Source organism: Stegodyphus dumicola, chromosome 2 (assembly GCF_044657685.1).
Source record: "Stegodyphus dumicola isolate Sdum_Otavi_A_Nest chromosome 2, ASM4465768v1".
NCBI lineage: Eukaryota > Metazoa > Arthropoda > Arachnida > Araneae > Eresidae > Stegodyphus > Stegodyphus dumicola.
In genome coordinates this window covers 174,976,024-174,997,106 of record NC_140769.1, presented here as the reverse complement: position 1 = coordinate 174,997,106, position 21,083 = coordinate 174,976,024, and the positions used below count along the sequence as shown (strand labels likewise).

General features: G+C 32.6%; 1 protein-coding gene across 1 annotated transcript in view; it reads left to right on the top strand.

Annotated features, from left to right (window-relative positions):
* The first annotated feature begins 1,426 nt into the window (after nucleotides 1–1,426).
* LOC118181540 (pancreatic triacylglycerol lipase-like) overlaps nucleotides 1,427–21,083 on the top strand; it is a 45,128-nt gene continuing 25,471 nt past the window's right edge. The window contains exons 1-2 of the mRNA XM_035350710.2: nucleotides 1,427–1,631; nucleotides 15,810–16,117. Of these exons, the coding sequence (XP_035206601.1) occupies nucleotides 1,553–1,631; nucleotides 15,810–16,117 (387 nt within the window). The 5' untranslated portion in view covers nucleotides 1,427–1,552. The remainder of the gene's footprint in view (nucleotides 1,632–15,809; nucleotides 16,118–21,083) is intronic.

Genomic DNA, 21,083 nt, shown 5'->3' with positions numbered 1-21,083 from the left:
TTTTTGAATGTTTTGTTATAGAATCTTTGGTAAGATCTTAAAAATACCTTAAAATAATCACTTAACCATTTTTTTATTAAGTTTATTGATTGTTTAAACTGAGAAATTAAAGGTAGTGAATGCAGTGATAATGGATACTGGCATCGTAATTATAAGTAATACATTGAAATTTTATTCTACTGTTAATTGAAAACTGCGAATAAACGATGCTTTGAGATGTTTATTATGTGCACAGAATTTGTAGCTAATTTGTAATATAGGTGTATAAGAATTCTAAATTTTTTACAAAATATTAGATAGAATAATTCCAAATTTATAGAAGAACAAATGGTTTAATACAAGATATTGTGCCAATTCCTTAGGCTTGAAATCAAAAATTATTAAACTAAACCTTCAGTAGTATTTAAGGTAATTTAAACCAGTAGAGCTATCATTCTTTCTTTAATTAAGAAACGCAAAGTAGAAATTAATTAGAATTTTAATTAAGTTTTATGTACCGTGTTTGCCGGGTATAAGACGCACACACATTTATGAAAGATAAGACTTCATTACTGATCAGTATAATGACTTTGCAGTATTTTAAATATAAAGTAATACAAATAAGAAGTATTACTTTCTGCAAATCTCCAATATCTGGGAAAGAATATCTTTTAAATCTTCTTCGTCAAATCCAAGCACTCATCTCCAGAGCTAAGTGAGGAGTCTCGTGAAACTTCGTCTAAATCAGCATCTGAGTCCTCATGCAACAAAGTGTCCTCTGTACCGTCCAGTGCATTACTAATGCCACACTTCTTAAATGATTTAACCACTGTCTCTGTTTACCCAGCATGCCATGAAGCTTTGACCCATTCAAAAACTTGCGAAATGCTAACTCAAACAGCATTGACGTATAAGACGCACCTCCGTTTTTCAGACCGATTTTCAAAGAGAAAACGTGCGTCTTATACGCTGGCAAATACGGTAATTAGAATTTTTCGGACCATTTTTAAAACATATATAATACATACTTTTAATATAATTTCATTAGTGAGATTATTTTAACATAATTACATTGAACAACAAATACTTTTATATATGCATCTATAAATGTTGATATTTTCCGTCGAAGTTCCATCATTTCATAACTTTTCTGATTGAAGTTTTGTATTTACGTAAACTTTAACTCAACAGCAGATACATGAAAAAAAAAAACGTATTTTTGTTATGTTAACATTTTCCTTTCAAAACAAAGGAGAAAGTGTTATGTTCTTGTTATTAAGTGGTATTGCATCATATATTTCACTGTTTTGTTCAAATAAAAAATGAAAAAGAAGGACATATATTGATCGCTAAGCTGATCAACAGCTGGTAACATTTTTGTTAGACTTCAAGTTCTGAATGATCTTTCTAGAATCTGAACAGTCCTATTGGAAACAAGCACATTTATACTCTATTCGTTTGAAAACATAAGAAACAGACTTCACTCCCGCGTTAGTTAAGCCTTTTTTATATGCGATAAAAACTCTTTCGTATCAATTTCTCTCACAACTTGAACAGAGCAAGATCTTAAATTATGGTTGTGTCAATACTGGGAATTCTGCTGGTTATGATAAGTACTAGTAATGGAGAAGCAAGGGACGACTCGGTGACAGGTATAGCGAAATACTTATCTTAAGTAAAATTAATAAGTAAAATTAATTATTCAAATTTGAAATTCATCCTATGTAGTCTTATACGTTTAAATTAATAATAATTATTAGATGAGAGCTTATACAATAAGTTCCAAGTAAATTAAAATATTCAAATGTTTTTAAGTGCTTAAACTGCCCAAAACAGTTTATTTTTCAAGTCTAAATAGAAGTTATAATTTTAGTAGTAGTATATAAGTAATATATTTATAAGTTCTTTCACTTTTCTTTCTGCACATATTATTTTACCGCCATCCAGTTTGATTCAAACTTTGGTTAATTTAGAAATTTATTCATTTATGTGCAATATCTCTTTCTCCTCTCTCTTTTAAATTATTATGTGTCTTAAAATGTCGTAATAATCCTCATTTTTGATTATTTAATTTTCAAACGAATATTTGTCAGTACCATTAACAGTTTATCTTCAATTCTTATTGATTTTGTTCAGTCTAAAATATAATGCAGCGTTATTTTTTATAAATTTTTTTCATTTAGTTAGTGTTATAACAGTTTAATTTAACCATTTTACGAAGAATTTCGAATTATTTTATTTCACACGTGAAATATTCTGAAATAGATTTTAAAAACTCATTAAGTAACTAAATGTTTCGAATTTTTTTTAATATAAAGGCTAAGTTATTTGCGTTAAAGAACTGAATTTATGGAACAAAAATATCATTTGTGCTTAAAAAAAGTAAATGAAGAAAAATATAAGTTGTTAAAATTAAATAACATTTTATGCAATAAATAACATTTTCTCCTGTAAGTATTAAATGTTTTTACCGCATTAGACTTTCCAGTGCAGTCAAATGGAGTCTATAATTTAAATTTATATGAAACTATTAGATTGTTTTTATATTCAGGTGCCAAATAAAAAAAGCATGGTATATTTTATAATGCACAATTTCTAAAACATATATAAATTTATATGAGGTTTTATAGCCTTCGTTTTTGAGAGACTGAAATAAGTAGTTATTTTAAAGTAAATGCGAAGAAACGATTATGAACAAAAGTTAAATACATTAGCATATTTAGTTCAATTTAAATATAAAGCAGCTACTATATAAATAAATTCATCTTTTTTGGAGCAATTTTTTGCTCTTAAATTAAAATTTCGTAAATTTTAAGCTTTACAAAGCACTTTTTAGGATAACTAAGCCCTTGATTAATATTTATTTCAAAATTGTTTAATGCCTTACAAATAATCAAGCTCGGTGTTTTTCTTTAATTATGCCCACAGAACTATTCGAATACTTTTATAAATTTGATAATATCTTATGATGATGTTTCACTTTCTTAATAACACATTTTAAATTTCTGACAAAAATTCAAGATTTAAGTAATTAATTATTTTAAGAAATATGTTTCAGTTATTTCCGAATCAAATTCATTTCTATGTTTTAATTTGAATTTTGAAAGCAAATACTTTGACGAATTTTATCGATTACTTTTAAGTTGCAAATATTTTGCATCATAGACTTTAAATATCGTCTATTTAAAACCTTCCCAAAAAATGCTTGTGAGGAATTTCTGTTTTGAAATATAGTACTTAATTACCTATTCAATTTCGAAGAAATCAATCAGCATATGCACCTACTCAGTTACCTGGGAACCATATTCTGATTAGTAATTTCTAAATTAATAATTTCTAAAATTACTAATTCTAAAATTACTAATTTTCTAAATTAGTAATTTTAAAATTAAAATTAATTTTAAAATTAATTTCTAAAATTAGAAGTGCCGGAAGCCTATGGAAGACTGTCAGGAAAAAGAGGATAAAATAAATAAAATAACTAGAAATTAAAATAATTAAATAATGAAACCAAAATTAAAGTAACAAAAGAAAAAGAAAATATGAAAGCTTTCAGATTTTACATTAAGCTGAAAGCGGCGTTTTTTCAACGTTTTGTGTGTTACCCATATTTACTGAATATGATGTTCGTCGCACTTAAACCATTTAATTCAACTGAACAGCAGTATTGCAAAACAATTTTAAAATGGAGTATATCTTTAGAATTTCCGATACACAGTCTCGCAAGCTGGAGATAAAAATGTATTTTTTCCCGTACACTGTTGCCATTCCTCGCTTTAAAATCGTTAAGTTTGTTACTCAAAAATTCTTTAATGTCTGACAAAATATGAAATAGATAATAAAACAAATTGCACATTAGGGCTCCCAGATGCCCATATTCGGTGGAGGATTAAATTATTTAAAATTTGATTGCTCTAGGTACCATTAATTTATCAAAATGCGAGAAACATACAGACATTTATGCAGATTCTTCATTTTGATTTCTTTAAATATAATACAGGGCTGTAATATTTGGTGGCAACAGTTTGAAAAGTGAATGGACGCAAAATGCCAAAACGAAATTAATAGCCCTTCTGGACTAACGCCCTTTGGGCTAATAAAGAGATAAAGATAAATTTAATACATAATTAAAATAATTATAAATAGTTAAATAAAAAATAAATTATCGTACCTCATTTTGTTTAGAGCTCCGGCTGAAATTATTATTCCACTCAGAAGCTAAGAAGTAGTTCAGCCGATCACCGTCTAAATTTAAGCCCTCGTTGTACGCATAATGTGCTATTTCAAGGAAGGATAGATACGAAGAGTATTCTTTTTTTTTTTTTTTTTTTTTTTTTTTTCACCACACCAATGAAAAAAAAAGATGAAATAGTTAAAGCGCTATTAAGGAGTATCGTGAGATTTCTAAAACCAATACGAGGATATGGAAAGACATTTTAACGAAAAAATGTAACTCTGAAAATAAAAAGAAAAGAACAAGACTTTGGGATAGAGATGCCCCGTCGATATAATTCTAGCCATCAAGTCGAAATTTTCCCTGAATACGATCAATTAACAGCGTGATAATAAACGTGATTCCTCCATACTAGTGACAGTACTGGTCACCTGCGTTTGGTCACATCGTTCAATAAGTCTGTAAGGTACCTCACTTTGGAATTCTATGTTGGAAGTGAGGAACCTAAGAACTGATAAGCGAATAATCGCTAGAGTTCGATGACAGGAAACAACAAGAGAGAAGGGTAACTAACCCTTTATTATTTCGATAAGATTTAACAAAACTCCGCCTGGGAGTGTACAAGTAAAGCCCGCGCTTTGGACTTGAACTTAAAAGACTAAGAATTAAATTAAAACTAAGATTAACTAAATAAGTATAGCCAAAGCTATCAAGGTTCAATTAAAGTTGGCCCCTTGACTTATTTTACTACGAAGCTTAGCAAGGGCCTGAGTACGGCCGAGCATAGAAACAGCTTTGAGAGAGAGAGCGGTCAAAAAGGCAGGCGCGCGTAGTTCAGAAACTCTGATTCTCTCTCTGTCTCAGTAAGTAACTTCGTGGTTTAAATACCGCTCCTTCTCATTAAATATTCAGCAAATTCCAAAACTACGTTCTGGCCGGAAGTAGTAAGTTGAAGCTAAAAATTTGACAGGAAAGGAAATTTAACTGTTAATAAAATTAAGATAATCCTTACAAGTCTACTGGAGGTCTTCAGTAGGAAGTCACTAGCGCGGCATGTATACGACCATGTGTACACTTTCAGTATTTTCAGGAGAGAAAACTTTACTCGCTCTCATAAACATTGTCCTTCCTGAAGAAGTATAATAAGCCTTTGACATGTGAACGGAGGCTTTTCTTTTCTTAAAAGTCTCAACCTCTGTCCAAGGGTTGTGTCCCAAGGAAAGACAGGCTTATACACAGAAGTTAGAATAGATTTATTCCGTTTGCATTATAATATGAACTACGTTGTCTGTGTATGACATTACTTCATGTATTTCTTCTGAAGAAATGAGAAGAAGTATGATTTCACATACCTGCTGTCATTTTCCGAGAACTTTTAAAACAGAGTATAACAAGTGACTTTAATTTTGAATTTCATTTAAAAGCTAAAGATAAATTTACTACATATGAACAGACTTAGAAATTGCAGAAGAAGTAAAACATAAAAGAATTCAATCATATGTTGAAGAAATGGGAAATAAAATAAAATCAAAAAGACATACACCAAACAGTGAAGAAACTGTAGTTATGTTAGAATAAAAATAACTATTTGTTGAAGCGCTGCCATAATTAATAATTATAATTTTTATTTTGTAAATAAACTTGAAGAGAACATTTATCATGTAAAGACAGAAAAAGGAGGCAAATAAAAAATACGTTTCTGTAAATCAGGTAATTCATACTATTTTTCTCTTTTTATCATCTTTTCATGTGGTAGAGAATATTAAATTAGATTAGAAATAAAAAAATAAAATTTAACAACCGATGGATATGTTAAAAACATAATTAATTAAGGACATTGTACGATTCAAATTTTAGCTCATAAGTACTATAAATTGTTTTTCTCTCTGATTTCGAATTCACCGCTTTTGATAGTTAAAGCACTTAAACGTCATAACAGTACACAAATCTATTCAAACGTTTATATTTTGCTAGGGAGTTTGGAGACTGGTGCTAAAAACGGTACGTATAACTTTGAAAGAAACGTCTGTTCTACCCATTAACATTTACCGTAAACGCAATTTCTCCCATAATGGTGGCATCCTCTTAAAATACCCGATGATCTTATATCTTTTAGGCGATAAAAAGTGTATTACCGGCATGCACTTTGTAAATGCTAATTTATAGTTGAAAGAGAAAGAACCTTAAGAATTGATAAGCGAATAATCGCTTGAGTTCGTGCAACAAGAAACAACAAGATGGAAGGGTAAATAATCCTTTATTATTCAGATACAATTTAACAGAAATCCGTCTCGGAGTGTACAATAAAAGCCGGCACTTGGGCTTGAACTTAAGAAGCTAAGAAATAAACTAAAACTAATCTAAACTAAAGAGATATAGCCGAAGCTATCAAGATTCTAACCGAGTGGGCCCCTTAACGCTAATTGACTGCGAAGCTATCAAGGGTCTGGATACGGTCGAGCGTAATAACAGCTTTGAGAGAGAGTAGACAAAAAAGGCGAACGCGCGCTAATCAGAAACTCTGATTCTCTCTAACTCAGCAATTAGAACTTCGCGGTTAAATTCCGCTTCTCCTCGTTATGTATTCAGACGTGAATCTGAAACGACGCTCTGGCCGGAAGTAGTAAGTTGAAGTTAAGAATTTGACAGGAAAGAATTTTATCTCAAAATTTAACTGTTAATAAAATTAACATAATCCTTACAGGCAGATTGCCGGTTTATCGAAGATTTTTGCAGTTAAAACGACGTTGGATTGGAAGAAATATTAAACACAGTATTATGGGCATGCTTTGTTGTATCACGTCAAAAGCGCAAGAGCTTTATTTTAAAGGACCACAAATCCATTTCTATTATTACACTTCGCTAAGGATGCTAACAGACTGGATAGATTGGAGGACGGCCCGGTCTCTTTTGTCAGTGAAGACCTTATGACGAATGCGTACTAGCAGACAGGTGTTATACGGGTACATATGATCTTGAAAGAAATTTTGCATTTCACATATGGACATTTTTCGTGAACGTTGTTTCTACTATATAATAGCGACATCCTCTTATTAATGTCTATCAGCTTATTGCCTTTAGGCGATAAAAAATGTATTGGGACAGATTTGCTTGTTTATCTAAGAAATTTTCAGATAAAATCACGTTCGATTGGAATAAATGTTAAACACCGCATTATTCGACATGGGCATTCCTTGATGCATCACGTCACAAAACGTTTTCTCACCGGTAACATCCATTGAGCTCAAACTTATTTCGGAAAAATGAGCGGTTATTTTATATCATCATGGAGGAAATTTTTAATGCAAGAATACAACCCCCAAAAGAAAGATTTCACCCCAAGAGAACCCGGAACGGAAACAGGGAGTCACTTAGAAGAATAACAGTTGTATTGCTTCACTTACCTTTCGTTCTTGAAATCATAAAATGAGATTAGTGATCATGCAGACAATACTTCGATTTATGTCACAATAATATTGAGTTCTGCTATTTTCTATCCCATAAAACTTCTCTCTTGCCATACATCGCTGAATTGCATATGTAAATCAATGTATTGAATACTGAAAAAATGTTTCCTAGGAATCAATCCCGAAACTTAAATTAATCTCACAGCTAAAGCGCATATGTATCTTCCCATATCTGTTAAACGATTTCGAGCTAGATAGACAGACTTGTGCAAATTCACAAAGCGATCATCAGAAGAAATTTTGATCTCTAGGCGAATTGTCTATATTGCAACTCGTTAAGAATGAGCGAAATGTATTCGTTAATGAATACATTTCATTCATTCTTACTCATCCCGTTCGTAGCAAGTTCATTTTTAACCAGTCAGTTGTTCACCAGCTTGTAAATGTTATGTTGATTAGCTCATTATTTATTTTATATTAATATTTCTCCTTTTCGTCAGCTTTCTCTGCGATGCAAAATATATACAGTAGAACGCTAGTTATCCGAATCAATTGGGACCGGACAGCATTCGGATAGTCAAAAATTCGGATAATTGGATATTTTCTGAAGAAAGGGTTTACGTACACTTTAATTAATTGTTGTATGCACTGTATGTTGAAAATGGGAAAAAACTACTTTAAAGAAAAGAGGTTTTTAATTAATTCAAATGAAAAGGCAACACTTTTATGTACACGTTATATAGCGGACTGCACAATATTTACAAGTTCTGAAAATCATTGCTTGTTGAAATCTCGGTCAACATAAGCTGTCTGACTGTCTTCATCAGTTTTCGGGCAGCCAAGTCGCGCATCCGCTTGCCAGTGAGAAGTTGCATATAGTCACCTTCGGGCTGACACTCCATCCATTCCAAAGCGGGTTTAAAGGCCGGAAAACGCTTCACTAGCCTGATGGTCCCCATGTCTGCTTCAACTTCGACATAAAGGTCACCTACTTCCTCAACACTTTCTTCTCTCACGCTTTCAATAAGTTCATCATCATTTAGAATTTGAACCTAGGGTTTGATGAATCACACACCATCCCTTCTGCTATATCCTGAGCACTAATTTCTGAACATCCAGGAATTTTCAAAAGATTTTGCGATTTATTAGAAAAATTGTGCGATTGAAGTTTCAAATTTATTTTGAGAATCGCAGTATGTTTCCATCTTAATTTTTTTCTTAAATTCTCAAAGCGTTTCGGATAATCAGCGATTCAGATAGTCGGAGTTGAGATAATTGAAGTTGTACTGTTCGTGTATATGAGGGCAAACTTTTGAAGGTTAGTGCGCATAGGTGGTTTTAAGGTTCAGTGGTAATCCAAGCTTGTCGAAAGTGTGGTGGTTCAGCAAAACAAAGTATCACATTTCATATCGATAAATCAAATTCAATAATCACCAATCAATAAAATATAAATTGATTTAATTAAATATAATAATATCTCAATCTCAGAATCTCACAACTGCGTCACACCTTCCATCGAGCATCTGCATCGAATCTCAGAACACTCTCAATGGCGCTCTCAGCGCCCTCTAGCGTTAGGCGATAGGCGGATCTTACCATTCTCACCGTTTAAACTTACATGGAGTTTACATTTCAATTTCCAGATATTCAAATAAATTTAAAGTCACTAAAATTACACTAAACTAAATGTTAAATTGGTAAACTATTAAATATAAAATAAAAGTTTTTCAAGTTCATTCAGTCTTTAAATGGTAGAGAAATAATTTTGTTGATGGCTCGCCGAAGAACACCTGTAGAAGTTTTAACTTCAACTTCTCTAACCAGACCATCAGCACCAGGATACACTTGTTGGATGCGACCTAGTGGCCAATGCAAAGGATTGGAGTTGGAGTTCTTCAGCAGTACTAGTTGACCAATCTGCATGTTTGGCTGCGAACTGCTCCATTTGGCACGATTCTGTAGTTGATTTAGATACTCGGAAATCCACCTCTTCCAGAATTTAGTTTGGAGTCTCTGAAGTAGTTCCCACCTGGTATGAAAAGAAAGAATCCGAAGCAGTATGTAGTTCAGAAAATGATAACATAGCACTTCATGTTAAAAAATGTCCCGGAGTTAAAGGCTGTAAGTCATTCGTATCGGAAGAAAGTGGTGATAATTTACGGGAATTCAGAACTGCTTCTATCTGAGTAACTAAAGTAAACTCTTCAAAATTCATGATAGCTGATTTTGCTACCCTTAACAAAATCCGTTTCACTGATTTTATGTTTGCTTCCCACAGTCCGCCAAAGTGAGAAGCTGGTGGGATAAATTTCCATTGGATGTCTTCTTCTGCACTAAATCCTTGAATTGGGTTAGATTTGCAAATATCATTATATGCCTTAAGAATATTTCTCGCAGCACTGCTTCAGTGCGAAAACAGATAAATAATGCAATATAAGACGTTAAAATCACCTTTAACCTTTTCAAATTAGGTTTCGTGATTATAGGTCTTGCGAAATCTAATCCGACCTTCTCAAACGGTCTAGAAGATACGACTCTGTCCCTAGGTATATTACCCATCATCTGGCTTACCGTTTGATTCTTCGTTCTAAAGCAAGTGATGCACTTATTTATTACTCTTCTTACTCGATTTTGACCAGACGGTATCCAATATGACTGTCTTATTAAAGATAATGTAGTCTGTACCCCATAATGTAAGGATTTTCTATGATAATAACTAAGTTAGTGAAATGGTGAGCCTTTGGCAAGAGTATCTGGTGTTTCTGAAATTCAGAAAACTCAGAATACTCCAGTCTTACTCCTACTCTCAGTACCTCATTTTTGTCAAGAAATACGTTCAGAGATGATATTTTACTATTTTTTGGAATAGATTGTCCGTTTTTCAAGCACTTTTTTCCCTTTGAAATTCAGTTGACTGTATGAGTTTTACTAAAACTTCAGTAGCATGTCTTAACTCAGAAGCACATATGAAGTCTTTTCTCAACTCTGGGTTTGCTTTACAGTTATTTATAGATAACAAACATAAAGCAGTTATCCTAATTAATTTACTGAATGAGGAATATCTTGTGATCAAATCGTTTTCATTTTGGCTATTTTCAACAGTTGCATTTACAACAACTGACTTCTTAAACTCTAACTTATCGACATCTACTTCGCTTTCTTCCATTGATTCTAAGAAGGACGGCCATGCTGTATTATTCATTGTCAACCAACAGGGTCCATGCCACCAGAGCTGATTATTCTTAAGCTCGCTTAAGGATAAACCCCTAGAAATCAAATCGGCGGGATAATTCTTTCCTATACAATGATGCCATTCTTCTGGATTGCTGTATTTTTGTATTTCTTTTACTCTATTCTTCACGAACACCTTATGTCTATTTGGATCACCTTTGATCCAGTAATAAGTTATTGAGGAATCCGTCCAAAAATATCGAGTAACTGGAATACTTAGTGCAGTTGCAATTTTATTGCTCAATCTTGAAGACAAAAGTGCACCCATGAGTTCCAATCTAGGAATCGAAAGGGTTTTTAACGGAGCTACCCTGCTCTTTGATGCTACAAACCTATTTCCACTCTTTAATTCTATGCGTAAGTACGCAACAGTATCATAAGCTTTCTTAGATGCATCTGAAAAACAGTATAATTGAATAGTGATTTCATGACTGGGCAAAGAATTTTGAAAATAATATCGGGGAATAATTATTTCCTTTACTTCTTGGATCTCATCGCACCATTTATTCCAAGCAACTTCTAACTGTTTGGGCAATTTTTCATCCCAGTCTAATCCTAAACACCAAATTTCTTGTATCAAGTACTTAACTCTAATAGTATACGGTTCTATAAAACCTACTGGATCGAAAAGTCGACCTACTGCTTGTAGTAAATGCCTTTTTGTGTTAGTTCTTTTTAAAAGAAATGTTTCCAGATTTCTGGTATCGAAATAAAACGTGTCAATTTGTTCATCCCAACCAATTCCCAATACTTTTGAAGCTATTAGTTTGTATCTAAAGACTCTTCACCCTGATCTACATTCAAAATAATCCAGTAAGTAAGGAATTAAAGAAGTTTAAATTCTTTAATTCTTTACTTAGCTCAGGAGAATTGGTTCTCCACTTTCGAAGGTCCATGCTTGCCTCCTTTAGAATGTCTACACTCTCTTTACAAGTCTTTAAAGCCTGTTGAACAGTGATTTGCCCACAAATAAAATCGTCGACGTACTATGACTCATTAAGATGCTTAGAATTCAGAGGAAATATATCTACGTACCCTTTCAAGTGATTTTTGATTGTGGCTGCAAGGAGGAACGGGCTAGATCTCACCTCAAATAACACACCCTTGTCATCCGAAAAATTTCCAATTTCTTGTTTTCATCATCAGTTCCTGTATCGTCTTCCCAGAAGAATCTGGTTTAGTTTCGTTCATTTTCATCTATTTCAATCTGGAGAAAAGCCATCTGAATATCTGCAACAAATGCTATCGGATTCGTTCTAAATCTGATCAAAAGAAGAAATAGGTTAGGCATAAAATTAAGTCCTGTGTATAAGCAATCGTTCAAAGATAATTGACCTTTTGCATGCGCCGAAGCATCAAACACAATGCGTAATTTGCTTGTAGTCTTATCCGTACGTATTACAGCTCGATGAGGTAGATAAAATGTATTTTGCCGTAAATTTACTTCATCAACTGGGACAGGTTCAATAATATTTTCTGAAAGATAATTCTTTAGAACAGTGTTATATTCACAAAATAATTTTTAAAAGATGATTTCAATCTCAAAAATCTTTTCATTGCTATCTGCTGGTTATTTTCTAATAATGTCTTCATATTTGGTTTCTAGGACAGTTTCACTTTGTATCGCTTATTTTGATATGTAATTCCGGATTCAAATTCACTCATTATTTCTTTCTCAGTGGGTTCTATTTCAGCTACTTCTGCCTCGATACCCAAATTCTCTAAACCCCAAAATTCCTTGAGTTGATCGGAAATATTAGATTCGTTTACCACAACACTCATTGCAAACGTTTCATTTAATTTCGTGTTTCGGCCTTGCAAACACCATCCAAATATTGTTTCAACTGCAACGAGGGTTTTGCTTAGGCGTGTAATTCGACCAGTGACAATATCATAATAGTAATCTAGTAGTATTGATATTTCTTTATTGTTAAATTCATAACAGTCCGCTAGTTGTACATTTTTTAAACATCTAAATTGTTTCTCAATATTTTTTCCGGAGTCGGTAAATGTGTACCCGAAATATGGTCTGTCTCCAGTGCTTCAATTTCTGTGCATAAATTTGGATCATCTCTATTCTTTAATTTAAGTTTAACTACATTAAATGATTTTGTTTCCGTTTCCTTAGCACCAAATGTGCAAATGGAAAGGCTTTCTTTTCTAACAATTGGAAAGTTAAATCTTTTGGAAATAGCTGATAAAACAAAAGAGCAGTGTGATCCATTGTCCAGGAAAATTCTAACAATTTCCTACTCTTTTCCATTATCAATTAAGGTTGAACATGTTTGTAACATACTATTCTTTTTTTCCGACATGATATTCGCCGATACGACACTATCGGTTTTTCCTTTTGGAGAAATAATGTGTGGATTATTTTGATTTCGAAAACAAATTGAAATATGGTGAGGTTTCCTGCAGGTGGGACACAAATCCTTTTTTCAAACATTCTTTCACTCGATGGTTTGGGGTCAAACAACGAAAACATTGACCTCGTTTCTTCAATATATCTCTCCGTTCATTTGCATTAAATGTAGAGCATGATTCTGATTTATGACCTTTGCTACAAAATAAACACATCACATTTTCCACTGACGCCAGGAATTCATGAGTGTGTGGAGGGGAAAGAATTCTACCTCTTATGCGGAAGTCTTGAAGAGTTATGTCTAACGGAAGTAGAATTTTTATTTTTTATTTTCTCTTGCGAGGAACATAAGTGCACTCATTGATTCGATGATTTATAATTAGTTATTGGAAAGGATCTCTCGCGGCTTCTAATTTCTTTATTAATGAATTGCAAAAGAGTTTTTAAGTCAAATTCTTTGTCGCCTTGAATGTGATTAAATTCTAAAACGAATTCTGAAGGAATTAATTTCATTAAAATTGGTGTCAATAGATTTTCATATGATTCACTTGTAATTCCTAAAGAATTTAAGCTTCTGATCTGCGTTTCAGCATTATCATATAAATTTCGTAAACTTATAACATCGTTAGGATTTTTAACCGGAGTTAAATTCAGCAAAACGTTCAAATGAGTGTTAATCAAAATGTTTTTATTTCCGAACCTTTCTTTCAATAAATCAAGTGCTTTATCATAATTTTCATCACTTAAGGCAAATCCACTAATACATAATGCCGCGGTACCACCGAGATAGAATTTCAAATAATTAAATTTATCAAATTTGCTTAATTTAGGATTGTTATGAACAGAACTTTCAAATAAATTGTAAAAATCTAACCAACCAGAATAATTACCATAATATTTACTAATATGTAATTTAGGCAATTTTACATTTATATTTTCAGTTTCATTATTAATCAACTGAATGTTTTGTGAAACTGTATCAACTTGGATAGAATCAGAATTCAATTTCTTTATTTTAGAATGAAGTTTCGATTTTCAAAAAATTATTTTTTCTTTTATTTCTTCTGAAGCTTGTATATCTTCAGATGTTGTCTCAACGCTCAAAAGATTTTCAATTTCATCATTTAAAGAATTTAAATCAGTTTATTTTCCGATTAATTGTTCCAAAAAATGCTTCCAACTGATCAACTGTTTCGTTTTCGTTGTTGATAGCAACTTCTATTTTGTTAACTAATTTCGTCAACATCGAACGCACGGAACTGCGTTTCTTCTTCAACTTTGGCAGATTTTCAGCCATATTTAATTTCTATCCAGGTATAATTCAGTTTCAATAATTCAATAAAGATTCTCTTACCTGGTTCTTGGCGTAGATACATCAAATGCGCATCGGTGGTTTTCAGATTCATTGGTAATCCAAGTTTGTCGAAAGTGTGGTGGTTCAGCAAAACATATCACATCTCATATCAATAAATCAAATTCAATAATCACCAATCAATAAAATATAAATTGATTTAATTAAATATAATAATATCTCAATCTCAGAATCTCACAACTGCGTCACATCTTCCATCGAGCAACTGCATCGAATCTCAGCACCCTCTCAATGGCGCTCTCAGCGTCCTCTAGCGTTAGGCGGGTCTTACCAGTTAGAAAGAAAGCTTTTAGAGCAACCTTGATCGTTGTTTACGTCTTTATCCAGTTTTATGAATTATTTTAAACTTGCCTTAAACTTTTATTAACCTAGTTGCTCGTATAATTAGTTTAGAATAGAGACAAAGCATGCTAGGTCTGTTACATCTGTGTATCTTTAAACTCAAATTAATTTCAGTCTTAACTTTCATTTTTTGCTATCTGCAATCCCTCAAGGTGCGAAGAGTAATCTGCAACCACAAGCCGTGCATTCGTTAAGTTGAAAGCTTTTAATGAAACGTAGTCAAATAGTTAATGAAAGGTAGTTTTAAGATACCTGTGAAAGATACAAGTTGTTTTAATACCATTTAATGAAAGGTAGTTTTAGTAGGTGAAACTTTCGTCTGAGTTATAGCATCTTAAGGGATTCGGCGATAATCCAATTAGCAGTCTCACAAGGGAAAATGTTAACTAAAGAGTCGAGCTCTGTAACATTGTTAACAACATTTCAGATAACAAATATTTTCTAAAAATTTGCGACAATATATATGCTAAGAATTTGCGAAATCCAAACGATGGTACACGAGTCCTACGCCTTTAAAACTTAAATTCTAGAATTAACAACGCCGAATCTGGTGTTTCTAAAACTATTTTCCTTTTTAAAATAGGGTTTGAATGCTTCGGCAAGAATTTTATTTGTTCCTTAACTTTTGGTTTGCAGTGTCTATTTCTTTTCCATGTTTAATTATCATGTAAATTTCCTTTGGTATATACTCAGTTTTTGCAATATTAATGGATACCTAATTCTGTTCATTTAAAACAAAAATTTTAAAAACTCCTTATATGAATCATAATCTCCTCAAAATATCTGCCTCCTAAATTTCTAACTTTTCTAAATTAAAAAAAATTAACATTTCAAATCACGTTTCTGAGTACAACATTTGCATAGGTATAATATAAATAAAATTCTAAATGACACAAATTTTATTGTATTTTGACATTTTGTTTAATTATGTTTATTTTTCAGTTGTTTGTCCTGAACATGATATGAAGAACCAAAGTATTGTTGACTTGGGAGAACTGGGGATTTTCAGTACCGGCTGTCCTTTTGATTATCCTCCATTGGAAAGAATATTTAGTGTAAAACCACAAAGTAGAGAAGATGTTAACACAGAGTTCCGCTTTTTCAGCCCATTAAAAAAAGATATTCCGCAGAAAATTAGTAATAGACCTTTTAATTCCTCTTGGACTGTTCATAATAATCTTCGTCTGAGGTATAGTAAAACGTTATTTATCTTTCGTGATTATTTTGAAAGAAATTCAGAATGGCCATTGGTAAGTAAACTACTCTGAAAATCATCCAGTACTTAATTAGTTATTTAAATTCTTTTGATGCCTGTTCGGAGGGAGTTTCCTCTCATGGGAATTGTTTATATAACATCAGGTATGTGCAAAAGTTTCCAGCGTTTTTCATTGAGAATAACATTACCTTTCAACTCAACGAAATATAATATTATTCCTCAAAGTATTTTCCCTTACTCTCTATCATGATAGCTGATAAATCAGGTAGGTTTTGTATTCTCTGCTCAAAGAATACCTGTGGCTTAGATGTGATGTGTTTATCAATGCTATTTTTGATGCTATCCATATCTGCTAAGCGCTGGCCAAAATGTACGAGTTGTAGGGACCTAAAAATATGATAATCTGAAGGACTGAGATGAGATGAATATGTGATATATGGAAGAACGTCATAGACTAAGTTGAAAATTGTTCCTTTTATTGACAAAGCGACATATGGACGAGCGCTATCATGCAACAATATTACCTTTCTTTAAGCAGTAAAAGGTGGCTTTTTCGCGATTTTTTCACTCACATTCATATTACAGTAATTCATAATAAAGCATGCCCTTAACATTTCAACAGATGCACAGCAAAACCTTTTGGTCATGAATATTCGTTTTAGTGACAGAAATAACTTACCATCATGTTTTACGCTTAGAATTATCATAGCACACCCAAACTCTCGCTACGGATTTTCCGCAGGAAAAAACTTTCATTTTGACGAGCAAGAAGTCACACATAAGTGTTCAGACGACTCTCAAGATTACATTCTTTAAGCTCGGTATGGAATCCACTTGTCTACTTTCTAGATGCTGCAGATTTCTAACAATTGATGAATGGTCCATTCCAAGCTTCTCACCCAATTCCTTGATTATTTGGACCGGATCTTCTGCAAGTAGCGCTTCCAGCTCATCGTTTTCAAATTCTTGAAGTCTTCCACTTCTTTGCTTGTCCTGTAGGGGGAAAGCTCATTTTCTAAAATTTAGAGAATCATTCTCTCACTGTACTTCTTGTTGCTTATGATCACTTGTCTGACGTAATCAGCCCAAGCCCACGAAATTCCTAGTGACAAAGAGCGCAAGATTACGCCTGTCGTTGGAAACACCCTTGAACCCTTGAGCGGTGACTGTGCGATTTGGCTCAATTCCTCTCAAAGTTTTGATGGAGAGCATCCCAAGGAGACGGGACCGAGAGTCTACCACCCCTCTCTCCTTCTACCAAACCACACGAGAGGCTTGCCGCATATTTAGAGTGCCGCCATGCCGCACCGACACTATACATTTACAAATATCCATGCCTTCTCCGGGATTCGAACCCAGGCCCGTCAGTACGGCAGTCAGCGACGTTAATCCTTCTACCGGTTGGGCGACACCGTACTTTTACTAATGTGGTCTTCTACAAGCTTTATCGGTCTTTCTTGGATCTTATGAAGCAGAATTTCCAAAGTAGAAAAGTAATAACAAGTAATGTCTTGGTTTGTTTCGATTTACTCGATTATGGCAAAGTACTCGAAGGCCTGCCTGAAGAAAGAGATGCCTCCATGGAGGACTTTCTAAAGCAAATTGGGTCGTATACACGTTAAACATATGGAAAACCACAAAAACGGCCATGCAGCCAGCCCGTTCACCAGGATTCGAATCTCGGACGGAACTACCAGCGCTCTGCGGCTTTACCGCTCGGTCGTTGGTAGGTCTAACATGCAATGTTAAGAACGTATCTTGTCAGGAGCCATGTAGAATGAAGTATGAATTCGTTTTATAGAGCAACTAGGTGTTTCGCTATGTACCCCTGCCAAGGTGTTTTATTCCCTTTCCTCAAATACCCTAATAGAGGTGTTTAAATGTAGTGTTGAAAACTTTGCACTCACCTGATGAAATTAATCTCTCTGGGGGATCATAATATTTCTAATTTGTGATGGTCTTATTAGAAGCTCTTGAGAATCCTTTTATAACTCAGGGTAATTAAGGTATAAAGGCAAAATATCTCCTAATCGCAAGGAGCCAAAATGAAGATTTAAAGAATTCCAGCTTATATATTTTCTCTGTAAAAAAAAAAAAAAAAAAAAAAAAAAAAGGATAAAAATATTAAATCATAATTGTTTGTCTTGCTTATATATTACTATTTAGAATGCTTAAAACCAAAAGCTTAAATCTGTGGCATATCTTCAGTACTGCAATACTATATTACGATATCAAGATCATATATTGCAATGTACTACTGTGATCAAAACCTTTAAAAAATTATTTATTGCATGTCCAAGATATTAACTGCAAAAAGTTTCCAAATTTTGTTACGATTTTCAGCGACATGTCACAGCAATCCATACTTCATTGCTGCATCACTCGCACGTAAATTTTGTTTTTAATGAATAAAATAGTTTGCTTAAACAAATTCCCAAATTAATGGATGTAACTGATCAAAGAACATGCTTTAAATTTTGTTTCACAGCATAATTTCTGCTACAAAACGTATCAAATATTTCAGAAGACTTTTGAAAACAATACTTTATCAACAAAAAAGGTTATTTAGAATTATATTCTACTCAAGGAAGGCAGAGAGTGCGTCGAGTATGAACCGAACTTTGGTATCCACGTCAATTAACATGCATCACGTTGATGAAGTCGGAGATTTTGTGCTTCGTGATTGTCATTTAACAGCTAGGTATACACGTTGCTGCATCATAAGGATAAATTCAAGCAGTTTTGTAAGATTAGTTGACGTTACAGCACCTCGCTTTCCGATTTATTCACAAAATGCTGTTCCTTGCCCGATTTATTCAAAAATTAAATAAATACCACTCGAAACGTGAAGCAAGATCGAAAACACTACATTAAAGTCAGTATAAAATTAAAGTTATACTGATTGTTTACTTCCACTATTACCGTGTTATGCATCCTGATTTTCCAGCAACTGCGACAAGAATTGTTATATGAATGTATATAGTGTACCTTTCGAGCAGGTCTCTGAATATAACCAGGATTGTTGCAAGAGAAATCGTGTATATCATGTGATATGCACTGTGACGTGATAATGTGCCACGTCAGAGTGTTCTGATTCTTCGCAAACTGTTGGCCACATACTGAAAAAATATAGATTCCTCTATTTATCTGTTGTAGCCCCGTCTGACATTTTTTAGTTCTGGACTGAAATTTTCTATTTCAAAGTCATCGTTTGAGGGTATTGATACGATAAAAGAAATTTTGCTGCGAATTCCGTAGAAAAATATAGATAAATAAATAAATAAATAAATAAGAAAAGTTAGAAAATTGAAATAATGATTTATAAAATAAGCTTTTTGTTTAAACTCGTAAAATAATTAAGGAAATAAAGAAAATAATTTACCGTATAGTTAAATGGAAACAAGCAATTAAATATGTAATATACTTTAAAACATTTATCTTCAGTTTTCTTCCACGATTAATAATATCACGGGACATTCTTGATAAATTAATGAACATAATAATTTATTCTTTTGTAAATTGAATTCAATTGATGTATTTCGTTATTTAGGTGTCTTCACTTTTATTCTTCGTTATATAAAATTGTACAGAAATATAGTAAAAACAATTATTTTATTTCTAGTTCCCATTAAAATATATCATAAAATATACCTTCCTTTAGTGCATTATTTATTGGTCCCCATTTAAATATATTGTTGCGTGCCTACGGGTTCGAAATAGATTGAATGCACAAGTCCAATAATAGGTTAATAAAATTTATTCTTGTCACAAGAAATATTATTTACTAAAAATGTTACAAAAAATGTTAAAATACAATGTAATACAAAGATAAAGCTAATCCGATCGACCACAACATAAGCTAACTAAACACTATAGCTGAGATGTCTCTCTTTGGCTTTTTAAAGCTTTTAATCCGTCGCGAGAGAGTTTTAGTAATTTCTTTGCTTTTCGAGATTTCTGGAATCCAACAAGAGGATATAATAACAGTTACAGCAAATAAAGTAGTGAATTACATTTGATCAAATTCAATACAAATAAAAGAGATATCCATTTATTCAATGTTAAATGCACGTGCTACATTTATACAGCACGTGCATTTAACATTGCACTTTATATTTTTACTTTTTCGGCGCAGCTTTCTCATAAAATTTATCACGAACTATATTGCACTGGGAATTAAAACAAATTTAATTGTATTTCTACTAAATTTAGCTATCCAAATAAAAAATTTGTAACAATATAAATTATACCTTCCTTTAGTTCCTTATTTAGCTTATGTGTCATACGTAAGAGCTTATTTTATAAAAACTTATTCAAATATTTTTATTTTCTTTTCTTAACGTCAGTCATACATTATCACTTAAATTATCCAACTGCACGATCTTTTTCAACAACGATCAATCATTCCTTTACTTTCAATAATTCTTTTAGGCTAAGTCGACATAATCTAGCGATTTTGTCAAAAAGTCGGAAAATATGTTAAATATCTCATGTTAATTAAAAAATGTTTTTCTGTTTATCCGATGCAGACATTCAAATTTCGAGAGTTTCAGTTTGTTCTTTAAACAACGATATGGGTAAAAAACCATTAAAACATTAATTAAAAAAAATCTAAACCAAATTTTGGAAAAACGCGAAAAAGAAAAAAAATTAATGCCTTCAGAATTTATTTTACGCCCAAAGGGATTTTTTTTTTCATTTACACACATATACATGTTTCGAGAGCATTTAGGATAACGCCTTTATGAGGTAAAAATATTTAAAAACAGCGTACCTTTAGAATTTTGAATGGACAGTCTCGTGCGCGGGAGATAAAAATGTTTTATTCCGTAGAGTGTTACCACTGCTCGTTTTGAAAGGGTTAAGTTTTAATTAAAAATTCAATAACGTTTTACAAACTATGACGCAGAAAACAAATTCAACATTTAAAATTCGGGCTGCCAGTTGTGTTCCAACTGTGTTTTGGTTTTAATGGGTCCAATTTTTCTAAAATTTTTCTA